Consider the following 20,378-nt stretch of genomic DNA (forward strand, 5'->3'; position numbering starts at 1 on the left):
TTCCTCCATGCTAGGACCTCTGTACACCAGTCAAGACAGACAAGGTTCCTGCCTGGTGAGAACTTATATTCTAACAGAGTAAATATCCAGTACACAAGTGAACAGAGAAACACAATGAACAATACAGAGCTTGATAAGGGCTGTGAAAGATTAGTGAGCAGCAAGAGGAGTTGGAGAATAATTGGGTGAGGGGGAGCTTCTTGACATAGAGTGGTCAGGGAGGTTGTCTGAATTTACTGAACATACAGCACTTCATCCCCAAAATATTAGAACCAATCCTTGAGTGCCTGGTGCACAGTGGGGGCTCCTAAACCTTAGTTGGATGAAAGGACCATGATGTTTTTACTTTGTAGCCTCCGAGTTTCAAAACCTATAGTAAGTATATTAGTTTTATTTTGCTGCTGTAACAAACTACCACAAATTGAGTCACGTAAAGCAACACAATTTATTATCTTACACTTCTGGAGGTCAGAAGTCATCAAGGTGTTAGCGAGACTCCCTCTGGAGGTTCTAGGGAGAATCGACTTCCTTGCCTTTTCTATCTTCTAGAGGCCTCCCGCACTCCTCGTCTGGTGGCCCTATCCTCCTTTTCCAAAGCCAGCAGCATAGCATATTCCAGTCTCTCTTTGATTCTGGCTCTCCTGCCTCCCTTGTAATTACATTGGCCCACTCAGATGATCTTGAATAATCTCCCCATTGTCAAAGTTTTGACTTAATCACATCTACAAAATCCCTTTCGCCATATAAGCTAACGTATTTACATGTTCCAGGAAGAGGTCCCCTCTGGGAGCCATGATTCAGCCTATCACAGTAAGCAATAAAGGTTAATTTTATTCCCACGCCTGCTTTATTTTACTGATGAAACACTTGAAGTTAAATGAATTGCCTAAAATCACACACTTGGATATAGCTTTAAGATCCTGGTTGCCTCAACTAAATATGTTCTCTCCTGTCTCTGTATATCCAGACTGTTCTTTTCTTTATAGCACTCACCTCACTTTCCATTTCTTTGATTATTTGTTTTGTTTACTTATTACCACAAGGGCAGGAAGACATAGCACTTTTATTCACCAAGGTATGGCCATCACACAGCTCTGTATGTGACACATGGTGTGCATGCCTCTAAAGGTTTTTTGAATGAAAGAATGAGTAGTCTTTCATATGCTTGGGTAAATAGAACCCAGTCTCCTGTGAATTATTCTGTGTATTGGCTTCTGACAGGTTAAACATACCTAGCCTTTTAAAGCATCAAAGGAAAAAGTGAACTTCAGTGTTCGTCCATAATTCTAGTTGATAAAGACGGGACCTGTACCTGGCATTAACATTTGTCATCCACTAGTGTTCAACTTGACCTTCTGGTATGCTGCAAGGCACTGTGAATTTGAACATGGTATTCTGTATTTGGAACTCTGATGTACAGTGCTTTATGTATTGACATGTTGGCATCAGCAGTCTTTTGAGAGAGCCCTGAGTGGCTCACTTCATGATTTCAATTCATGATGAGAGGAGAAGAAAGACAAAAAGTCTGACTGCATGCTTTATTCCTGCATTGGGTTTTCTTTATTAGGCTCTAAGTAACAAAGGAGGAGTAAAATCACAGTTCTTAGTGAACCACACAAGTGGCACATGTATGGGTTTACTTAACAAGTTGTGTGGCACTTAAATGAAAAAAAAAATTAAAAAGTATAGGTCGTCTCCAACACAGAGAATGAGTTCTTAGAAGTCATAAATGATAGTGCCTTATGCTAAACAATTAAGTGAATGAAAGCTAAGCACAACACCTCCTGTTATCATGGAATGCAAATTATGTTTATGTTATGAAGGTACTTTACTTTGCATTGCATTGTCCTTAATCTCACCTAATAAAGACACTGTTTGGTCAGGCATGTTATATATCTGGCATCCTTTTCTCTTAGGAAATAAATACCTGTCATTCAAGGTGTTACTGAAACAATGAAAAAAATATGAAGCCAAAGGGAGATGTATTCTTTTTCAGTGTAGCGTTTAAGATCGCAAATCCTTAATCCCACTTGTAATGTATTTACTTTTGTTCTAGTGGCCAAGGATGTCAATATTCTTTTTGATGAATTAGAAGCTGTCAACAGTCCTTGCAAAGATGATGATTCTCTCCTTCACCCTGGAAATCTGACCAGTACTTCCGATGATGCCAGCAGATTGGAAGCAGGGGGAGAGGTAAGAGTGTGATTTCTTAGAAAAACACAATTTTTTATTTATTTTTTATTTTTTAGTCTTATGTAAACTGACATTTATTTGCTTTTTATTTGGTAACTTAGCAACCAAATCCATTAATGTGACTCATAGTTAAACATGTTTTTGTCTTTTTTTTAAGTTTAGATGTATTTAATAAAATGATTTAATAAAGTAGATAACAACATAGTAATAATACAAATTAAAAAATATCCAGTCTGCATAATAATGTCTATTGTTAACATATTTGGTGTTCAGTAAAAATCTACTGAATAAATATTACATTTAATTTTTGTCTTCAATTTGTACTCTATTAAGCATTTCTATCCTATTCTTCTTTTTTTCAAATGGATAGCCAATTGTTAGTTTTATTTGTGCTCATTTAAATTCAATGATATTTCCTGTGTGTTTTTTTTGACATTCAAAATTTATATTAGTTTTAGGTGTACAGCATAGTCATTAGACATTTATATAATTTACAAACGATTCCCCTGATTAGTCTAATACCCACTGGGCACTATATATAGTTTTTACAATATTATTGACTATATTCCCAAGGCTGTACTTTACATTCCCCTGACTATTTTGTAACTACCAATTTGTACCTCTTAATTCCTTTACCTTTTTCGCTCAGCTCCAACCCCTCTCCCTTTTGGCAACCATCAGTTCTTTCTCTTTATGAGTCCGTTTTATTGTTCATTTATCTTGTTCTTTAGATTTCACATACTCATGTAAATGAGATCACATGGTATTTCTCAGTCTGACTTATTTCACTTACATAATAGCCTCTAGATCTATCCATGTTGTTGCAAATGGTAAGATTTCATTCTTTTTTATGGTCGAGTAATATTCCATTTTATACATGTACCACATCTTCTTTATCCAGTTGTCTATTGATGGACACTTAGGTTGCTTCCATACCTTGGCTATTGTAAATAATGCTGCAATGAACATAAAGATGCACATACCTTTTCGAATTAGTGTTTTAGATTTCTTTGGATAAATACACAGTAGTGGAATTGCTGGGTCATATGGTAGTTCTATTTTTAATTTTTTGAGGAACCTCCATACTGAAAAACACAAATCTTGATCCAGGCAGAACCTGTAAAGCATATTTCAACGGACCGTTTAATGTAATCATATCATTGAACTGTAGGTTCCTAGAAAACAAGGGGGCAGGTCTTACATTCCTGATAGCCCCATGGTCTTGTATACTTCAGGGGTCCCAACTCTACGTAGGCTCAAAACAAACTGTCAGAGGTCCATGCACTTCCCATCTTATACCTAAAGACATTCTGTTTATATAAAGGAAGATTCTTAAAACAACCTGTTATTTTAAGATAATTGACATTCTTGGTGTTAGTAGCTACCGTGTTTCCCCAAAAATAAGACCTAGCAGGACCATCAGCTCTAATGCATCTTTTGGAGCAAAAATTAATATGAGACCCGGTTATTTTATGTTATATTATATTATATTATATTATATTATATTATATCCAGTGTTATATTAAAATAAGACCAGATCTTATATTAATTTTTGCTCCAAAAGATGCATTAGAGCTGATGGTTCAGCTAGGTCTTATTTTTGGGGAAACACGGTAGTATAAAGTAAGCTTTACAAGGATGGAGTTCCTTGTATAAATCCCCCAGCACCTAGAACAGTGACACAGAATGGATCAGCCTTTAGTAGACGGTGTTGTTTCAAGCATCTCTGAGTTCCATTTGCCTCTGTAATCTGGAAACTCATTGTAATTGTAAATAGACCTATCTGCTCATTTTGGGAAAAGAACTATTTTGTTAGCGGCATTCACTTTTGCTTAGGTGGTATCTCAGTGGAGTTTAATATCTCCTTTGTATATGCACTGGGTATAGGTGATAGGAACACAAAATAAGAGTCATTTATTTACTGCATATTCCTAATGTTTTTACTATTCCAGAGCCAGTTAGCCATTGAAAGGATGACATATTAGAACAGGTTTTCTTCTCCTAAGCTTCCCAGATCTCTCCCTACAAACACCATACACTACTGTCCATGTTATTTTGTCATCCATTCACACAGATATTATGAATGCCATGATGTGATATAAATGAGAGGTCTTGAAAGGTACCTCAAAAAGCAACTAGTCTCATCCCCTTAACTTACAGATGAGGAAACAGCCTCAGGAGGGTCAGGGCTTTGCTAACCCTCCTCCTGATGCCTTAGCTGAAGCCTTGCAGGCAGGTGCTCGTGTGCTACATAAATAGGATAGTTCCCTGGCTTGGCCAATAGTTGTTACGACAGTGTTTACTTGGGTAGACTTCTGAGTACCTCTGAACGCCAAAGGCAAAAAATAGCCGGTGAGAATGGGTCATCAATTGTAGATGTCTACACTGAGTATGGGACAAGGGTATTTCCATGCCTTCTGGCTGAAATGTTCCTTCCAGATGAGGCTGCATGCACAGCACTTATGTGCAAGAATATGGATTCTAGCAATGGCCTTGGTGGGCTGGCATGTTGGCCTTCTCCATACTAATATTTGGAAACTGATGTATACTGTCGCCTGGAGAAAAAATAGCTTCCCCATTTCTACTTGCTAGTTTACAGACATGTTTTTGAAATCTGTCAGCCTGGCAACCCATACGTGGCGTCTTTCAGGGCTGTACGTGATTACAGCAAGCCCATGGAGCCTGGATGGAAATTACAACTACTGTTTTTGGTATTTAACTTGTATATATGTAATAACTGCAAAATAATATTTTCAATTTATATGTCAGTTCTGAAGCATAATAAGGAATGAACACTTTGAACCACCATCTATCTTATTAGCTAGGATGGTATTTTTCTTTTTTGCAAGAAAAAAATATTTTTTTATTTGTTTCAGGTGTATAAAACAACATAGTGGGTAGACATTTATATAACTCACAAAGTGATAATCCCAATAAGTCTTTTACAAGGGATTTTTCAAATTAGGGTCACAACCTAATTGTAGGTTACCAACTCCATTGTTTTTTAATGGAATGGAAAATTAACATTAGTGTGTATGCAAGTAGAAAGGGTAAGTATTAGTGTATAAAACTTGTCTCAGATATTTTGTGTGTGTTTACATATGTACACAAATAACACAAAGTAAAATGTTTTTCTCATTGTGGGCAAAATATTTAAGAAACATTGAACTAGAATATTTCTAAAACCATCAAAGCTACTTGCAGTCCTATCCCCCTAGCCTACCAATCTTCCTGAATTTTTGTGTTTGTTTGTTCTTATTCTAAAAATAGTTTTACCACATACACCAGTAGCTTTAACAACTTCTTTTTAGATTTATTTTATTTAGTGCTTTACAAAAAGTAATATCATGTAGTGTGACTTACTTTTTTCTGTAATGTTGTTATTAAGATTTATGTTTATAATTAGAGGCAACTATAATTCATTCATTTTCATTGCTGTATAATACTCCGCTGTGTGACTATTCTACAATTTATCTGTCTGTTCATGGGTATTTGAATTCTCATTTTTTTGTTTTCTACTCTTACGAACAATGCCGCTATGAATACTCATATACATGTCTCCAAGTTGCTTTATCTGAAATTTCTCTATGATTGTATTTTATGCAAATGTTCAATTTTATAAAATAATGCCAGTGTGTTTTCCAGAGAAAGTATATCAATTGTCACTCTCATCTGTAGAATATTAGGATTCTCAGTTGCTCCACATCCCTGCCAAGCATTTGGTAATGTTGGGTATCCTAAGTTTTACCCAATTGACTCAATGCTTTTTCCAGTTTTTATTTTGTTTCCTCTTGTTTACATTTTTCATTAATAAAAGTGTGATTTTGGTAAAGCACAAGAAAAATTGCATTTAGTTTGAATTGTTCTTTAAAAAATATTCACCTAAGGCTTAGTTTTAGTTAAACTGGTCCCTTTCTCTTTATATGCAGATAGTGCGGGAAAAAAACAAATCAAATGGACTTTACTTCAGAGATGGAAAGTGTCGAATTGACTATATTCTTGTGTACAGAAAATCCAACCCCCAGACTGAAAAGAGAGAAGTATTTGAAAGAAATATTAGAGCAGAAGGATTACAAATGGAGAAAGAGGTAAATAGTTTGCTTGGATTAGAAATATACATATACATCTATTCATATCAAGAGACAATTTGAAAAATAAGCCATTAGTCATTATGTTAACTGAGTGTTTTATTTGGTTAGAATTTGCCAGTCCTCAGTGTTTGGGGAATATTCCAGCAGTTAGACTTCTGCAGCACAGTTTGCCTTGAGAGCATTTTAATACCAAGTGATTTCATGAAAATCAAAATACTCTATTCCAATTGAATACATTGTTTCAAAGTGTTACAATTTACCTGACTTCCTTCACCTGTTGCTTCTCTGTGTGAATGGAACATGCTAGTCTCATGGATTAAAGAAAACTGGATAAAACGCAGTCACCTCACGCTAGAGGCTCTTTTTACATTTCAGGAAACATAATGAGCTCGGGCATCTTCATACACCAGAAGAGACTGTCTGACTTGGCCCCAAACAGCTGAAACTCACACAATGATTTCAGTTTTAAGAAACTTTCAGGTTGCTTTTATCATGTTCCCAAACTCCAGGGTTACCTTACCAGTATTTGCTCTCCTCCTTCCCTCTTTCCTCTCTGTATGGAGCGTTTTAAGGAAAAGTTTAGTAAGGAAAGTGCAAGAGGTCCAGCCAGGTCTCTGATAATAAAACAAAGTGAGATTATTGTGTACCCAGAATTACTGTGTGTGTTTATAGAACTTGGCCCTGGTAGGTGGATTATGTAACTCAGCTCAGATTTTCCTTAAATATTGTGCAAAGATTCTGGAGCTTTTCATAGTCAATAAGAACAATTTAGCAGTGAAAATCTTTTGCTTCTAATTCTGCTCCTTAAGGCTGAGGGACTAGCTCTTTGAAATCAGACATCCAGGTTTCTCTTTGTATGGTGCAGAATGCATGCTGATCTTGGAACACGTCAGATAAGTGGGAGTTTTCCAGATCTGTTAGACTGATCTCAACTCTTGAGGATTTATAAAACAAGCTGTATTTTTCTAGAATGTCTAAAAAGAGAATTAGAAAAATGGTGAGATGAGCCTGGCCTTAAGGGAATAGGTTCTCATTCTCAGGAAAGTGGAACTAGATTACTCCAAAGACTGTCTCAGTTGGACGTTCCTCTAGAGAAACAAACAAAATTAAATACGTTGTTGTTTTCCACTTTGGTGGGGTTCCAGAAAATCTTTCCTATACTCATTGAACATGTCTTTGATAAATCTTGTTTTTTAAGTTCTTGCTGAGGCAACTGTATACTCTCTTTTCTCAACATTAATGGCACATGAACATTTTTATCTTTCAAAACCATTCCTTCCTCTTTTATTCTTATTCCTAAGTTTCAGAATTTTTCTATACAGAAATCAAAGCACTGTATTGTCACATGATCTTAAATAATGTCAGTCCTTTCTCTGATCCATTCTGACTCTGTCAAATTTTGAATCCCATCAAAACTAGGTACCTTTATTCAATTAATTGAATATTGATATTTAATGCTTCATCACTATTTTCTCTATATCTGGGGCTGCTTCTACAGAGGTCTTTTCAATGTCATTTCATGACTTATTAGTTAAAACTCAAAAAGCCTAATACTTTATCAAATAATACACATTACTAAAGAGATGACAAATCTCTCAGGTGTCTCCTAAGACATCTAGACTACAGTACTCATCTACTAGAATTTGAGCAGGTAGCTGAGGAAGATTATTCTGCCTTTTGTCATACAGTTGTGCTGACCATGGTTTGCTTTTATGTATTTTGGTTGTATACGAGATAATTTTGTTTGGTTATAACTCTTAAATTTTTTTAATAGCTAGGTATTTATTTTAATATATATGAGGAAAAAATTAGCAATTGGAAAAAGGGTGATGTCACCATATGGCAAAACTTCATAAAAATTTATCTAAGCATCTCTCCCTCCCCTTGCTTTCAACTGTTCTTCTCTGGGTGGCAGCTCTCCTTCTTGATCCCACAATCTTCTATCCACTACTGATATCTAGGCTTGCCTCTTTCTGGAACCTTCTTCATAAGTAGCCTTTCCCCTTGCGTGGCTCCCGACTTTCACTGCCGCCCACACCCTTTGCGTAAGTGGCACGGTGGGCTGTAACGCAGCCTCTGAGCTCTGCTGTTCATCCTTAGGGCCCCAGCCAGCTCAGCAAGAAGAGGGGCCTCTGCAGGTTCTTCCCTGCTTAGAAAGCAGCAGGAAATTACAGGTAAATTAATTTTCCCTGCCACAAACAATTAAAATCAAATGTTCCTTGGTTGAACAATAAACTTCTATCAACATGGTGTTATTAGATTTAGAACCCATCAGGAGCACTTTTATGTAAATCAAGTGTTTTGTAAACAGCTGCAATAAAGAGACAACCATTGTAATAGCTATTTCAGCTTCCAGAAGTTGCTTGAACCTGTTCTACATAAAACACAGAACTTAGTTCATTTCAAGGTGGGAAAAGAAAGAAGAAAACCCAGAAAGCTTACTATGAATCTATATACATCCGAGGTGATTAATACTAAGTACATTTTGTGAATTACTAGTATCTCCATCATTAGCTGTGTGTCATGATGTCCAAAAATTATGGAAAACATGTTTTACACGTCTTAGAGGTTTATGCTTCTAAATGGCTAAAGACAGACTCTCTAGTTGAACAGTTTAATAGTAAGAGTCTTATCTCTTTAACATTGAATATCAGGAAACACAACTAAGAGAATCTTTAATTTATGATAAAAGTGAGCACATAGTCAAATTTAATCTTTCTTAAAACCTTTGCCCCAGCCTGATTAGTCAGCAGTTAAGTGCTTGCTTTGGCACCCTAGGTCTTTAATATTCTTTAAGTCAAGTAGCCCAGAGAAAACAAAAGCACAGCAAAATTCCCAAATAAAGTATTAGTTCCCAGTGATTTAGTGCCAATTTAAAGAGATCCCTTTCCTAAAGGTACACTCATATATATGAATTCACATTTTCTATTTTAGATTATTTTTTTATTTTTAGTTTTATGACCATTATTGACACTTTGGTACCTATTTTGAAATCATTATCATCAATAAGAAGTGTATGTTTTCCTTTGTATAAGTAGTCAAATCACGGATGACTTTTGAATTATTTAGAATGTATGAATTGCAGTTGTATTAATGAAGTACTCTTCCTCTAGAGAATCGTGCAGAACCTGGGAGGAAACCCATAACATTACCGTCATTGCAAGATAACTATAATTAGATAAATTATATCCTCTTGATAATCGTTAATTCATTCAACAGGTATTTATTGCACACTCATTCTATGCCAGGTGCTGCTTTAAGCACTAAGAATTCAACAATGAATAGCACAGGTAAAAACTCCTCCCTGTTAGAATTTAGGTACAAAGTAAATAAGTAAATATATAAATAAGTAAATATATAAATATATCCATATTTGTATATTTACTTATATATATTTTCTTATATATATTTACATATACATATGCATCTATATATCTATATCTATATAAAATATCAATAATTGCTAAGGAGAAGAAAGTGCAGAACGAAGTATTGGGAGAGACTTGCAATTTTATAAAAGTTGGCAAAGGTGGGCCTTTCTTCCAGGGAGAGAGAGCAGCAAGTGCAAAGGCCCTGCGGTATATTCATGGACAAGTGAGGTCAGTATGAAAGAAGTTGACTGAGCAAGGTGGAGAAGAGTGAGACATACACCAGAGAGGCAGTGAAAGCCAGTTGACATCAGTTGACAACAGTTACTGGGGAACTTTAATTTTTCTCTGAGTGAAGGGGAAGACCTTGGACAGCTTTGAGCAGAGGCATGATGAGATCTCGTTTCTATTTGATTAGGGTCACTCTGGTTGTCTGATGATATTAAACTATGGGAAGGGGGAGGTGGCAAGGGCAGAAGCAAGGATCCAGGAAAGAGATGATGGTGGCTTGTTTAAGAGCACAGCAGAGGAGATGTTGAGAAGAGTATAAAGCAGAGCTTTAGGGAATTGCAGACAGTACACAGACAGCTTGAATGAGTTATGTGAGAGAAAAGAGTCATAGGCTATTCATGGGTCATATGCTATTTAAAGAGGTGAAAGAAAGAAGTTGCCTTTGTTTATCTTCTCTTGATGGCAAGTAATACATTGATTTTCCAGTTATGACTCTGATACAAAAGTCCTTTGTAAAATAATTATTTTTAAAAGTAAATTAAGGAAATAGAGGAAATGAAAATATTTTGGGTGATATCCAAATTTGGCAACATTTGAGAAGGTGGCATAAGCATGATAACAGTCTTACGTGGCTAGTGGTTATGGCGGGCAGACCCTAAAGTCTGTGATGCCCGCTTTCTAGCTTTCACACCGCAGTATAATTCCATGCCCTTGAGTGTAGGCAGGACTGTGACTTGCTTTTTTAAGCAATAGAATATGGCAAATATAGGGGAATGTCACTTCTCTGATTATGTCATGGTACAGAAGATCCCATCTCAGCTGGCTGACATTAGACTCTCCTTTATGTATTGCTAATGTCCTTTCATGTGAGACAGACGTGAAGGTGGCCCTGTACAAAGATTGGGTGGCTTGTAGAAGCTGAGAGTTGCCCCCGGCTGACAACCAGCAAGAAAAGGGGACCTCCCTCCTATAGTCACAAGGAAATGAATTCTGCCAGCAACTGAGGGTTCTTGGAAGCTGGTCTTTCCTGAGTCAAGCCTCTGATGAGACTGCAGGTTTAACCAAGCCCTGTGTGATAGCCTGGGAACAGCCTGAGCAGAGGACCCAGCCAAACTGTGCCTGGATCCTGATCTGCAGAAACTATGAGCTCATAAATGTGTGTTGTTTTAAGACTCTAAGTTTGTGGTAATCTGTTACGCAGCAATAGGAAACTAATACAATGGTGAAGGGTCTGGGGTCAGATATTCTGAGTGCTCACTCGTTTCCACCATTAAAAGCTGTGTGCTCTTGAGAAAGCTAGCTCATCAGCAAAATGAGGCTAATGATGAGATCTATTTCATGGCTTATTCAATAATTAAATAATCCATATTAAGTGCTTATCTCTGTACCTGTCATATTGTAAGCAGTTAATAAATCTTTATTATCACCATTATAGTTATATCAGCTAAACACAATGTATTAACACTTTTACTTTTAAAACAGCTTTTCAGGGCAAACTTTTTAGGAAAATGTTCTTAGAGTTTACAAATCACTTAAAATGTAATCATTAGGAATAGCAACATCAACTGACCATGTATTGCTAATGTCTGTTCATGAATGAGATTTATGATTATCTTTAATGGTCTTAGAAAAACTCAGAATACATTAGGTCACAAGTTTAGCACTGTCAAGGTTCAGACATTTATCTGGTTTCAGAGGATTTGGTTTGGATTCATCAAGAATGAAGTTATAGATCAACCCAGAGCTGAAAACCTGTACCTGACTGCCTATCTTAGTCTCGTTTTACCTCTATCCAAAGGAAACCATCACAAAGATTCCAATATAAAGTGCTTATCTCACCCGCGTTCTCTGCCTTCACAGGCTTCGTGCCCATATGACCCTTTCTATTTTCATTCCTGTTTATGTTCTGCAACCACATCCAGCTTGTTGCTATAGACGGTTTCTCAGGATTTAGAGCTCTGAGAGACTGAGGAGAAAAACAAGGACTCCTTACTTCTTTCACCATTAAAACCATGATAATGAGAGTCTAAAATAAATGGGTGTCACGACAAACTGAACTATACACATTCCTGTCCTTTAATGCTTTTGGGGTCTCTAAAGAGACTTAGACCTTACTCCACTTAATAATCCCCACTTTCTTATATGTCACCCATATGTATTACCAAGGGTCTCAGGTTGGGGTGAAGAGAAAGGAAAGTTGAGGGTAATCATAAGAAAAGAGTGAAGAAAGCAGATTTTCATCTGAGCATAAAAGCTCTGAAGATCCCTTGAAGGCCTGTCTTAGTCTGTTTGGGCTGCTATAACAAAATGCTACCGACTAGGTGGCTCATAAACAACAGAAATGTACTTCTCACAGTTCTGGAGACTGGAAGTCCAAGATCAAGTATCCCACAGATTTGCTGCCTGCGGAGGACCCACTTTCTGGTTCATAGCCAGTGCCTTTGCTGTGTCTTCATGCAGTGGAAGGGGTGAACTAGGTTTCTGGGGCCTCTTTTATAAGACCACTAACCCCATTTGTGAGAGCTCCACCCTCATGACCTAGTCACCTCCCAAAGGCCCCACCTGCTAATACCATCACATTGGGAGGTTAGGATTTCCTCATCTGAATTTTTGGGGGCACAGACACTCAGACCATAGCAGTGTCTTTCAAGAGTCATCATTGTTGATGCACTCTTGCAGGGGCCTTTTTCAAAAAGTGAAATCTTAAGTTGAACTTCTCAAGCAGAAGCAGAGCCTGAGGCAAGGATTCTTGCTAAGGTTGTTCGTTGGTGCAGGGCTCTCATGAGAAAGGGGAGTGAAGGCAGTAGAAGAGGGCAGGGGAGAAAAGCTAAGCCAAGAATGTGTTCTCTGATCCAACAGGAAAGCTCTGGAGCACAGTACGTCACAGAGCTGGGTCACCTTTAAAGCAAGGGTCCTGTGTCAGTCAGTCATTGGGTGAGGTCTGTGTAGGTGATGGGAGGTGGGCACTGCTCCTGTTTGGCAGAGGATGATTCTGCAGCACTCACGGCAGCTCGACTTCCAGGCTGGGTGTTATCAGTATTCACTACCACTGATACCAAGTTCGGAGTAGAGATGCTGCCAAATCTGTGGTTTCAGATGGCCCACCTAGAGTGCCCAGCGATCAGCGAATTCACGGGGTCCTTGATGAAAGTGCAGAAAGAGAGAACAAGTACACAGAGGCATGTATTCTGCTTTAATTTATCCAGTTTTCCCTCTAAGTTGAGTATACGATGTGTTAAAGCCAAACATTCCACGTGGCTGGTGTAATCACTTTGAGGGCAGAAACTGTGTTGTACTGGTTTTTGCACCCTGAAGACTTAACCCAGTCCTTAGTTGATAGAATTTTGACTTTGCTGCAAAAGACTGTGAATAGCTGATGTCCATGGCTGTGTGTGGGTGACATCAACCAATTCAGTTCCACAGTTTCTCAACCTCAGCACTGCTGACGTTTTGGGCTGGAGAAGTCTTTTCTGGTAGGGGCTGTCCTGTGCACTGTAGGATGTTTAGCAGCATTCCTAGCCTCTACCCACTAGATTCCAGTGGCACTCCCCTCAAGTAATGACAATCACAAATGTCTCCAAGCATTACCATATGTCCTCGGGGCGTGTGTGTGTGTGTGTGTGTGTGTGTGTCTACACCCATGCACACATCTTCCCTTGTTGAGAATTATTGAGTTAGACCCTTTGACCCAACATTATGTAGTTTGTTGCATTGTCCATGAGGTAGCTTGAAGCATTGAAGGCAGCTATTCCGTTCTTTCATTCATGTGGACCAGCTGATTGAAGCACTCTTAACACGTTGCGTATGGATCACGAGAATCTTCATGAGGGATTTAAACCCCGCTGTACGCAACGTGTTAACATCAGATTCTTAAATCAGAAAACAGGCTTCTGTACGAAGTGTGACAATTAAGTTCATGAACTTGTTGCAATGATGTTGCTAACCTTTTTTGATATCAGAGGGATTATTCATTATGAATTTGTACCAACTGGACAAACAGTTAACCAAGTCTACTATTTGGAAGTGCTGAAAAGGTTGTGTGAAAAAGTTAGATGACCTGAACTTTCATGGCTCTTGCATCACGACAATGCACCAGCTCACTCAACACTTGTCTGTGAGGGAGTTTGTAGCCAGTAAACAAATAACTGTATTGGAACACCGGCCCTACTCACCTGATCTGAAGCCCAAAGACTTCTTTCTTTACCCAAAGATAAAGGAAATATTGAAAGAAAGACATTTTGACAACATTCAGGATGACAGCTCTGATGGACATTCCAGAAAAAGAGTTCCAAAATTGCTTTGAAGGGTAGATTAGGCACTGGTGATGGTGCATAACATCCCAAGGGGAGTGCTTCGAAGGTGACCATAGTGATATTCAGCAATGAGGTATGTAGCACTTTTTATAGGATAAGTTCATGAACTTAATTGTCAGACTTCGTATTTGAGAGGAAGGGTAGGGTAAGTTAAGATTGGCCTTTCAGGCCAGACAAGTGGGATTTAAATGCACTTACAATTTCATCACTTACTAAGTAAATAATTAGGTAAGGCTTTTAACCTCTCTGTGCCTCAGTTCCTTCATTTATTAAATAGCAGGTAATCTTAACTGATGGGCTGTTATGAGGATAAAACGAGTTAATACATTATGACGTGCTTAGAAGAGTGTAGCACATATTAAGAGCTCAATAAATGCTTGTTGTTGGTATCAATGGAGAAGAGAGTGGCTTCCACCACTGGTCATCCTGATTCCTTATTGAGCCTTGTTGCCTCTTGGACTGAGGGTCCCTGGCCTGTGCCTGGTATGTAGGACTCAGTCCTTTTTGGTATCACCTACCACTGCCCTACATTAGTCCATCAGAATCTGGGCCCTATTCTCACTGGTCCATCTTCTTAAAGCAGCTTCATCAAATTTGGGGTGGGGTGGGGGGTGGCATTCTCTCTTCTCTCTCCATCTCCATCTGTCTTTCTGTCTCTGTCTCCCTCTCCCCACCGCCACAACCCCCTTATTTGCACTCTAATTTTTGAGACCAGTTAAAGATCTGAGGGGCTAGTATTGCCTCAACTGTTTTTGCTTGTTTAGGAAGACAAAGTTTAATGAAAACATTTCTGTTGCCAGGTCAAGATGACCAGTACAAAGTTATCTTGAACTGACTTACTCAAAGGATTGTTCTAAAGCAATACCTATTTCATATGACTCATGCATAGTCCTTCACTTAAGATAGCACAACATTCAGGGGAAAAATAACCATTAGACAAGGCACAGCTGAAAAAGTGAAGTGATATAATAAACTGTTGTTATCATCCCACACGCTGAAAATTAATCTGAAAGATCTTCTCAGTGGTCTAAGTGGAATTTGTCTGATATAAAACACATTTTGCATTGTCATCGTGTATTATGTACCAAATGTAGGCATCACATTGTTACAGCTATGAAAAGAACTGAGGTACTTTCTCTATGATGTTATTTTTGTTCCTGTTGTTTTTTGTTTTTGTTTTTTGCTACATGTTATGTTAAATTGCTAAGAATGGCTCAAAGTATATACTAGGGGTCACTAATTATTTATTAAAGAGATGGAGAAATTTCAAATCTTTGAAGCAGTCCACACAACTGTAAATCCATAGTCTGTTTGTAATTCTTACAAATGGAAAGTTTGACAAAGATGAATGGTAAGCTGAATTTTAATAACCAAGCTTGATATACTTTAGTTGCAAAAGGGATGATTCAGCACTGACCCTTGAGGCGGGGACCAATAACTTACTTCTTGTTGTGTCTTAGGCATAGTTTAAGAGCAGTTGATGGTACTTGATGATTCCATTTCTAGATGGAGTCATTTTTTTATTCATTCATCAAATATGTCGTGAGTGTCTACTATTATTGAGGGAAGAATGGCATTAAATAAATAAACATGTCAGGAGTGATGAGTGCTGTGGACAGAATATGCAGGAACACTGGGATCGAGTCACTGTTTTATTCCAGGAGTTCAGGAAAGTCTCTAAAATAATGGGTGCCCTAAGCAAAGAGACATTGGAATTTGCACTCTTAGGTCCAACTCTCTGAAGCTGTTTAGAGTTTTCTCACTGTTGGAGGTGTGTTTGCCTTGCAGTTTTCCATGTGTGGGTTGGGATGAGCATAGGAAGAATAAATGGAACAACTGAATGGAGGCGGGGTGGGAGCGGGGTAGGTGAAAGACAGGAGGAGATAAACTGGCTGGATTTGGCTGAAGGAGAGGGTTGGGAAGGCTGTGGTGTTTGTATCTAAATGATCTCTCCCCGGGCACAGAACTGGGACAAATCAAGTGTGTGAGCACTGTTAGGACCTTTGGGGAGACCTGACCTGGTCGCAAATCCTCTCCCTAACTTGTCCTTTGCCATTTGTCAGTTTAACTTCCACCTCTTTTGAAGCTACCTCTTTGGTGGTCGTCCACACTTTTGTCTACACTTACACCAAAGTTTCTTCTTTGAAAGTCTTACCTAGTGCTTTTAACTGCTTGGCTCCTCTGTCAGTTAAGGTTCTGCAGGAAGACAAGCTACTCTGTGTCTTCCAAGAATGGAGTGTTTAATATAGAGGCTTACACCACTGCTAAAAAGGCTGGGGAGTGAAGGACAGGAAGTCACCTCCACAACTTCCTGAAGAGCCATAGCAATAGGTCCTGTAAGCTGGCCTGGAAGCCACTAGGGAATCTCAAGCATTGCTGACTATGGCACAGATAGATGGTTCTCACAAAACTTAACTGAAGCTGTCTTTAACTTACACAAATAAGTTACACAACTCTCTCTAACTGCCTACCTGGGGATAGAAATAGCCTCTTCTTTTCGACCTTCCAGGTTTCACCTGAGCACCCCTCATCTTCCCATGAGGAAGGGGATTCTGGGAAATGTAGTCCCAGCTTCTCCACAATATGTGAGGAGACTTCAGAAGGAGGGAGCACAGGTGCCAAGCTGACATCACAAAGTATAGGGCAGCCACCAGCCCTCCCCCTAACAGAGTTGATTGGGCCACCTGTCCTTTCAGTTAAGTTTTGCTAGCCCCTCCTCTGTCACACCCAAATGGTTTTGCAGTTTATGTTATGAACCCTAACGCTGCACCTGAAGGTGATAGTAGATTAGCTTTTTCTGGTGTTTTACGTAGGCATGGCTGGGCAAATTGCCCACAGTCCCAGTACCTGCCCCACACCCACGCCTTTGTTCTGATGCTGACACTGTACTGTTCTCTTAAGCAGAGCTAAGTTCATTGAGACCAAATCTTTAATTTGTTGGTCAGACAGTAGCAGTCACAGCCTACATAAGGAAACAGTCATGTGTTTGTGATGCAGTTAAAAGGGGCAGAACGAAGGAAAGACAAGCTGAAAACGCCTTCTGCACTACTGCCCACAAGAGGAAGGTTCTCGCCACCACTTCTGGCTCCTGTGGTGTTAAGAAGATCATCAGGCACATGGATACTTAGTATCTGTTATATTCCAGGCACTGTGCCAGGCTGTGGAGAATCAAAAATGAAAGTGTTCCAGTTATCTATTGTTGCATAACAACTCCAAAACTTGTGGCTTATGACATCTCTCAAATCTGCAATTGAGCAGGGCTCAGTAGGAACAGCTTTTCTCTGCTCCGTGGGGCATCAGCTGCAGCAGCACCTCTAGGGGTCTGGAGGACCCTGTTTCAAAATGGCTGAATTACGTAGTTGGAAAGTTGGTGCTGGCTGTGAGCCGAGAGCTCAGTCAGGCCTGTAGGCTGTGGACCTTGGTTCCTTTCCATGTGGACGTCTCCATAGCCTTCTCTGAGGCTCCTCTGCCTCAGGCTTCCTCATGACATGGTGGCTGGGTTCAGGCAGAACAAGACAGTGCATTTGTATGATCTGGACTCAGGAGTGTTTCTTCTGCTTCATTCCACTGGCAGAGGCAGGATCAAAGGGAAGGGACACAGATTCCATCTCTCAATGGACAGTGGCAAGATTCTAGAAGACATATGGGATGAAGGCTGTTGTCAGGGCCATCTTTGGATACTACAGCCTGCCACAATTTACTCAGTGTGTTTGAGGAGCTTGTTGACTAGCAATGAAGACAGACATGAAATGGGCGTTTAGAATACAGCCTGAAGAGTTTCTGTAAAAGCACTAAGGGAACTTCAGACTCTGCCCAGAGGTTTCAGGAAGGTTAGAGGAAGGGACCTGTGTCTTAAAGGATGAATAGGTATTTACCAAGCAGAAAGGTAGCAGGACGTGGCACTCCAGACTGGAAACAGTATGAGCAAAGGGACCGTAACTTCTGAGGGAGGCATCATGGCTCCTCTGTACATCTCTCCTTCTCCAGTTTGAGTGGGAATCCCACAAGGACCTCACGGCTTTCCCCACACAGCTGAGCATATGCCTGGCTCATCATTTCATCTTGACTTTCACATTGTTTATGCTCACTCATCAATTTCGCAAGAATGTAATTTGTCAGCTATAATTGTTCTCCTAGGACTTCATGACTGGAATGATACTAGTCAGATATGTATTTTATTTTTCTACTCTTTTATTTCTTTACAAAGTTATCTAACTTAATATCATTTAGTTTATTTGCAACCAAATCCATCCCACTGTACTTCTACTTAAATAAAGTCATCTCGTTGCTAGATTTCTTTCAGGCCAAAGGTTTTCCTAAACCAACTATACGAGCTATTACCTGCAAACTTAACCAAGATCATGATGGTCTTCCAAGAAGATGGTATTTATTTCTCACTAGAGTTCTTGTTCTTTACCTCCATTCTGACTTTTTCTACATATGGTTGAAATTAAAAAGAGCCTCATGGAAGGCTGGGAATAGAGCAGGCAGAAGAATGAAGCTGTACTGCACACAATTTTCCTTGACCTTAGCAGTCCAGTGGGTGGGAAAGAAAATGACATGCAATGAGACCTCATGTCCATTAGTGTTTCAGAAATGCATTAGGTGTTCTCTCGAGACCTCTCCTCCACAGTCTGTGGGCTCCTGGGTTTAGCCAGGATATTATTTTGGATTGCTCAGCAGTAAATCACTTTGGCATTCATTTGCGGCTGCCTTGGTTCAGTTTTTCAGACTCTAATAAGTACCTGTGAGTCCTCTGAAATCTAGTCATTCATTTGGTGACTCATGGATACGTGATGTTTGAGGTGCCTGATGCGGGAAAGGAATGCCATTCTCTGTACAAACTCCAGTGGAATGAAAACCTACTAGTCTTGATTGTTTTTGTCATGCCGAGTTCTATTTGGTTGGCAAAACAAAGATAAACAATCAGCAGGTAAATACTGAATTTTACTTTTCTTTTCCCTATTTATACTTAGCAAAGCTGTACCTTAATCGCTTTAAAATGAAGTCTCTTCAGGGAAGGACAGTTCTAAGTAAACCCTTAAATACTGAGCTAATACCTGGAGCTGAAACTTGCTTTCAATTGGCTTAAATATTCCAAAATGTCACTGGGAAGTACATGGAATATGATAATGAGCCTGCTGAGTAATTGTCCCCGGCTGCTTTTTCAGCCATCATTTTATTTCCTTCATTACTTAGCTTCAATTTCATAGTCTAGCATGATGACCACTCATTTACAAGCACCTGAATTCTCTCATTCCTTCGTTTCTTTGGCTTTTTTGCATGGCAAAGCCTTGACCTTGATGGAACACCACCTTCTTCGTGCCTGCACCTGAGTGGTTGAATGTTGCTATAGAAGACCGTGCAGACAGGTTCACTTTAAATCATGACCACTGTCTTAGATGAGAACCAAGGAATGCCCAGTGAGCCTAGGAGGTTTGCAGGCCTCCCTAGCCCCCCATAACAATGAACTAACTTCATGCCTCCCTCCCACCTTCCCTTCCCTTTCTTTACCTCCTTCTTTCATTCATTCATTTTAAAAACGTCATTCAATAAATATAAAGTGCCTGGCATAGTTTTCGGCATTTGGAATACGTGGGTGAACAAAGAGCCCTTATCCTGTGACACACATTCTGATGAAGGAACCAGGGAACAATAAACATGATAAATAAGTAAATAACATAGTATGTTTGAAGGTGATAAGTGATATGGCAAAGGAAAAAGTAGAACAGGGTATGAGAATGCTGGGGGTGAAGGTTTAGTCATTTTAAACAGGGCATTGGGACGGGATCTCCCTGAAGGTGACATCTGACTGAAGAGTGAATAGGTGAGGGAGCTGGCCGGCAGTTATTTCATACTTTCTTCTTATCTGTCAACCCTCCCCCCTCCTTTATCTGTACCACCCCATCCCCAAGCACACACAGGCTTTGCTGATAACCATGCTTATACTCTGGTAGAGAATAGAAGCAATGGGACAAGAACTGCTGCGACTGTCCCCACACTCTCTGCCTTCCCTTTGTCACTATGCAGGGAGTGTCTGCTGCTATCTCTGGAGCCCTCCTATTATGTGCTGAATCTCCTCCCCTTTCACCTTCTCAAGGACTTTGCTCCTGTAAGTGTCTCCTCTCTCTCCTGCATTATCAGTTTTTCCTCTCTACTCAATCATTACCAACAGGCTTCTG

General features: G+C 39.3%; 1 protein-coding gene across 5 annotated transcripts in view; it reads left to right on the forward strand.

Moving 5' to 3' along the window:
• The window catches only part of ANO4 (anoctamin 4), a 354,484-nt gene that overhangs the window by 190,257 nt on the left and 143,849 nt on the right, over positions 1 to 20,378 (forward strand). For all 5 annotated transcript variants that reach the window (XM_074326212.1, XM_074326210.1, XM_019732194.2 and 2 more), the window contains 2 exons: positions 2,057 to 2,193; positions 6,123 to 6,281. In XM_074326212.1, coding sequence (XP_074182313.1) covers positions 2,057 to 2,193; positions 6,123 to 6,281 — 296 coding nt within the window. The remainder of the gene's footprint in view (positions 1 to 2,056; positions 2,194 to 6,122; positions 6,282 to 20,378) is intronic.

This window comes from Rhinolophus sinicus, linkage group LG02 (genome assembly GCF_036562045.2).
Source record: "Rhinolophus sinicus isolate RSC01 linkage group LG02, ASM3656204v1, whole genome shotgun sequence".
Lineage (NCBI taxonomy): Eukaryota > Metazoa > Chordata > Mammalia > Chiroptera > Rhinolophidae > Rhinolophus > Rhinolophus sinicus.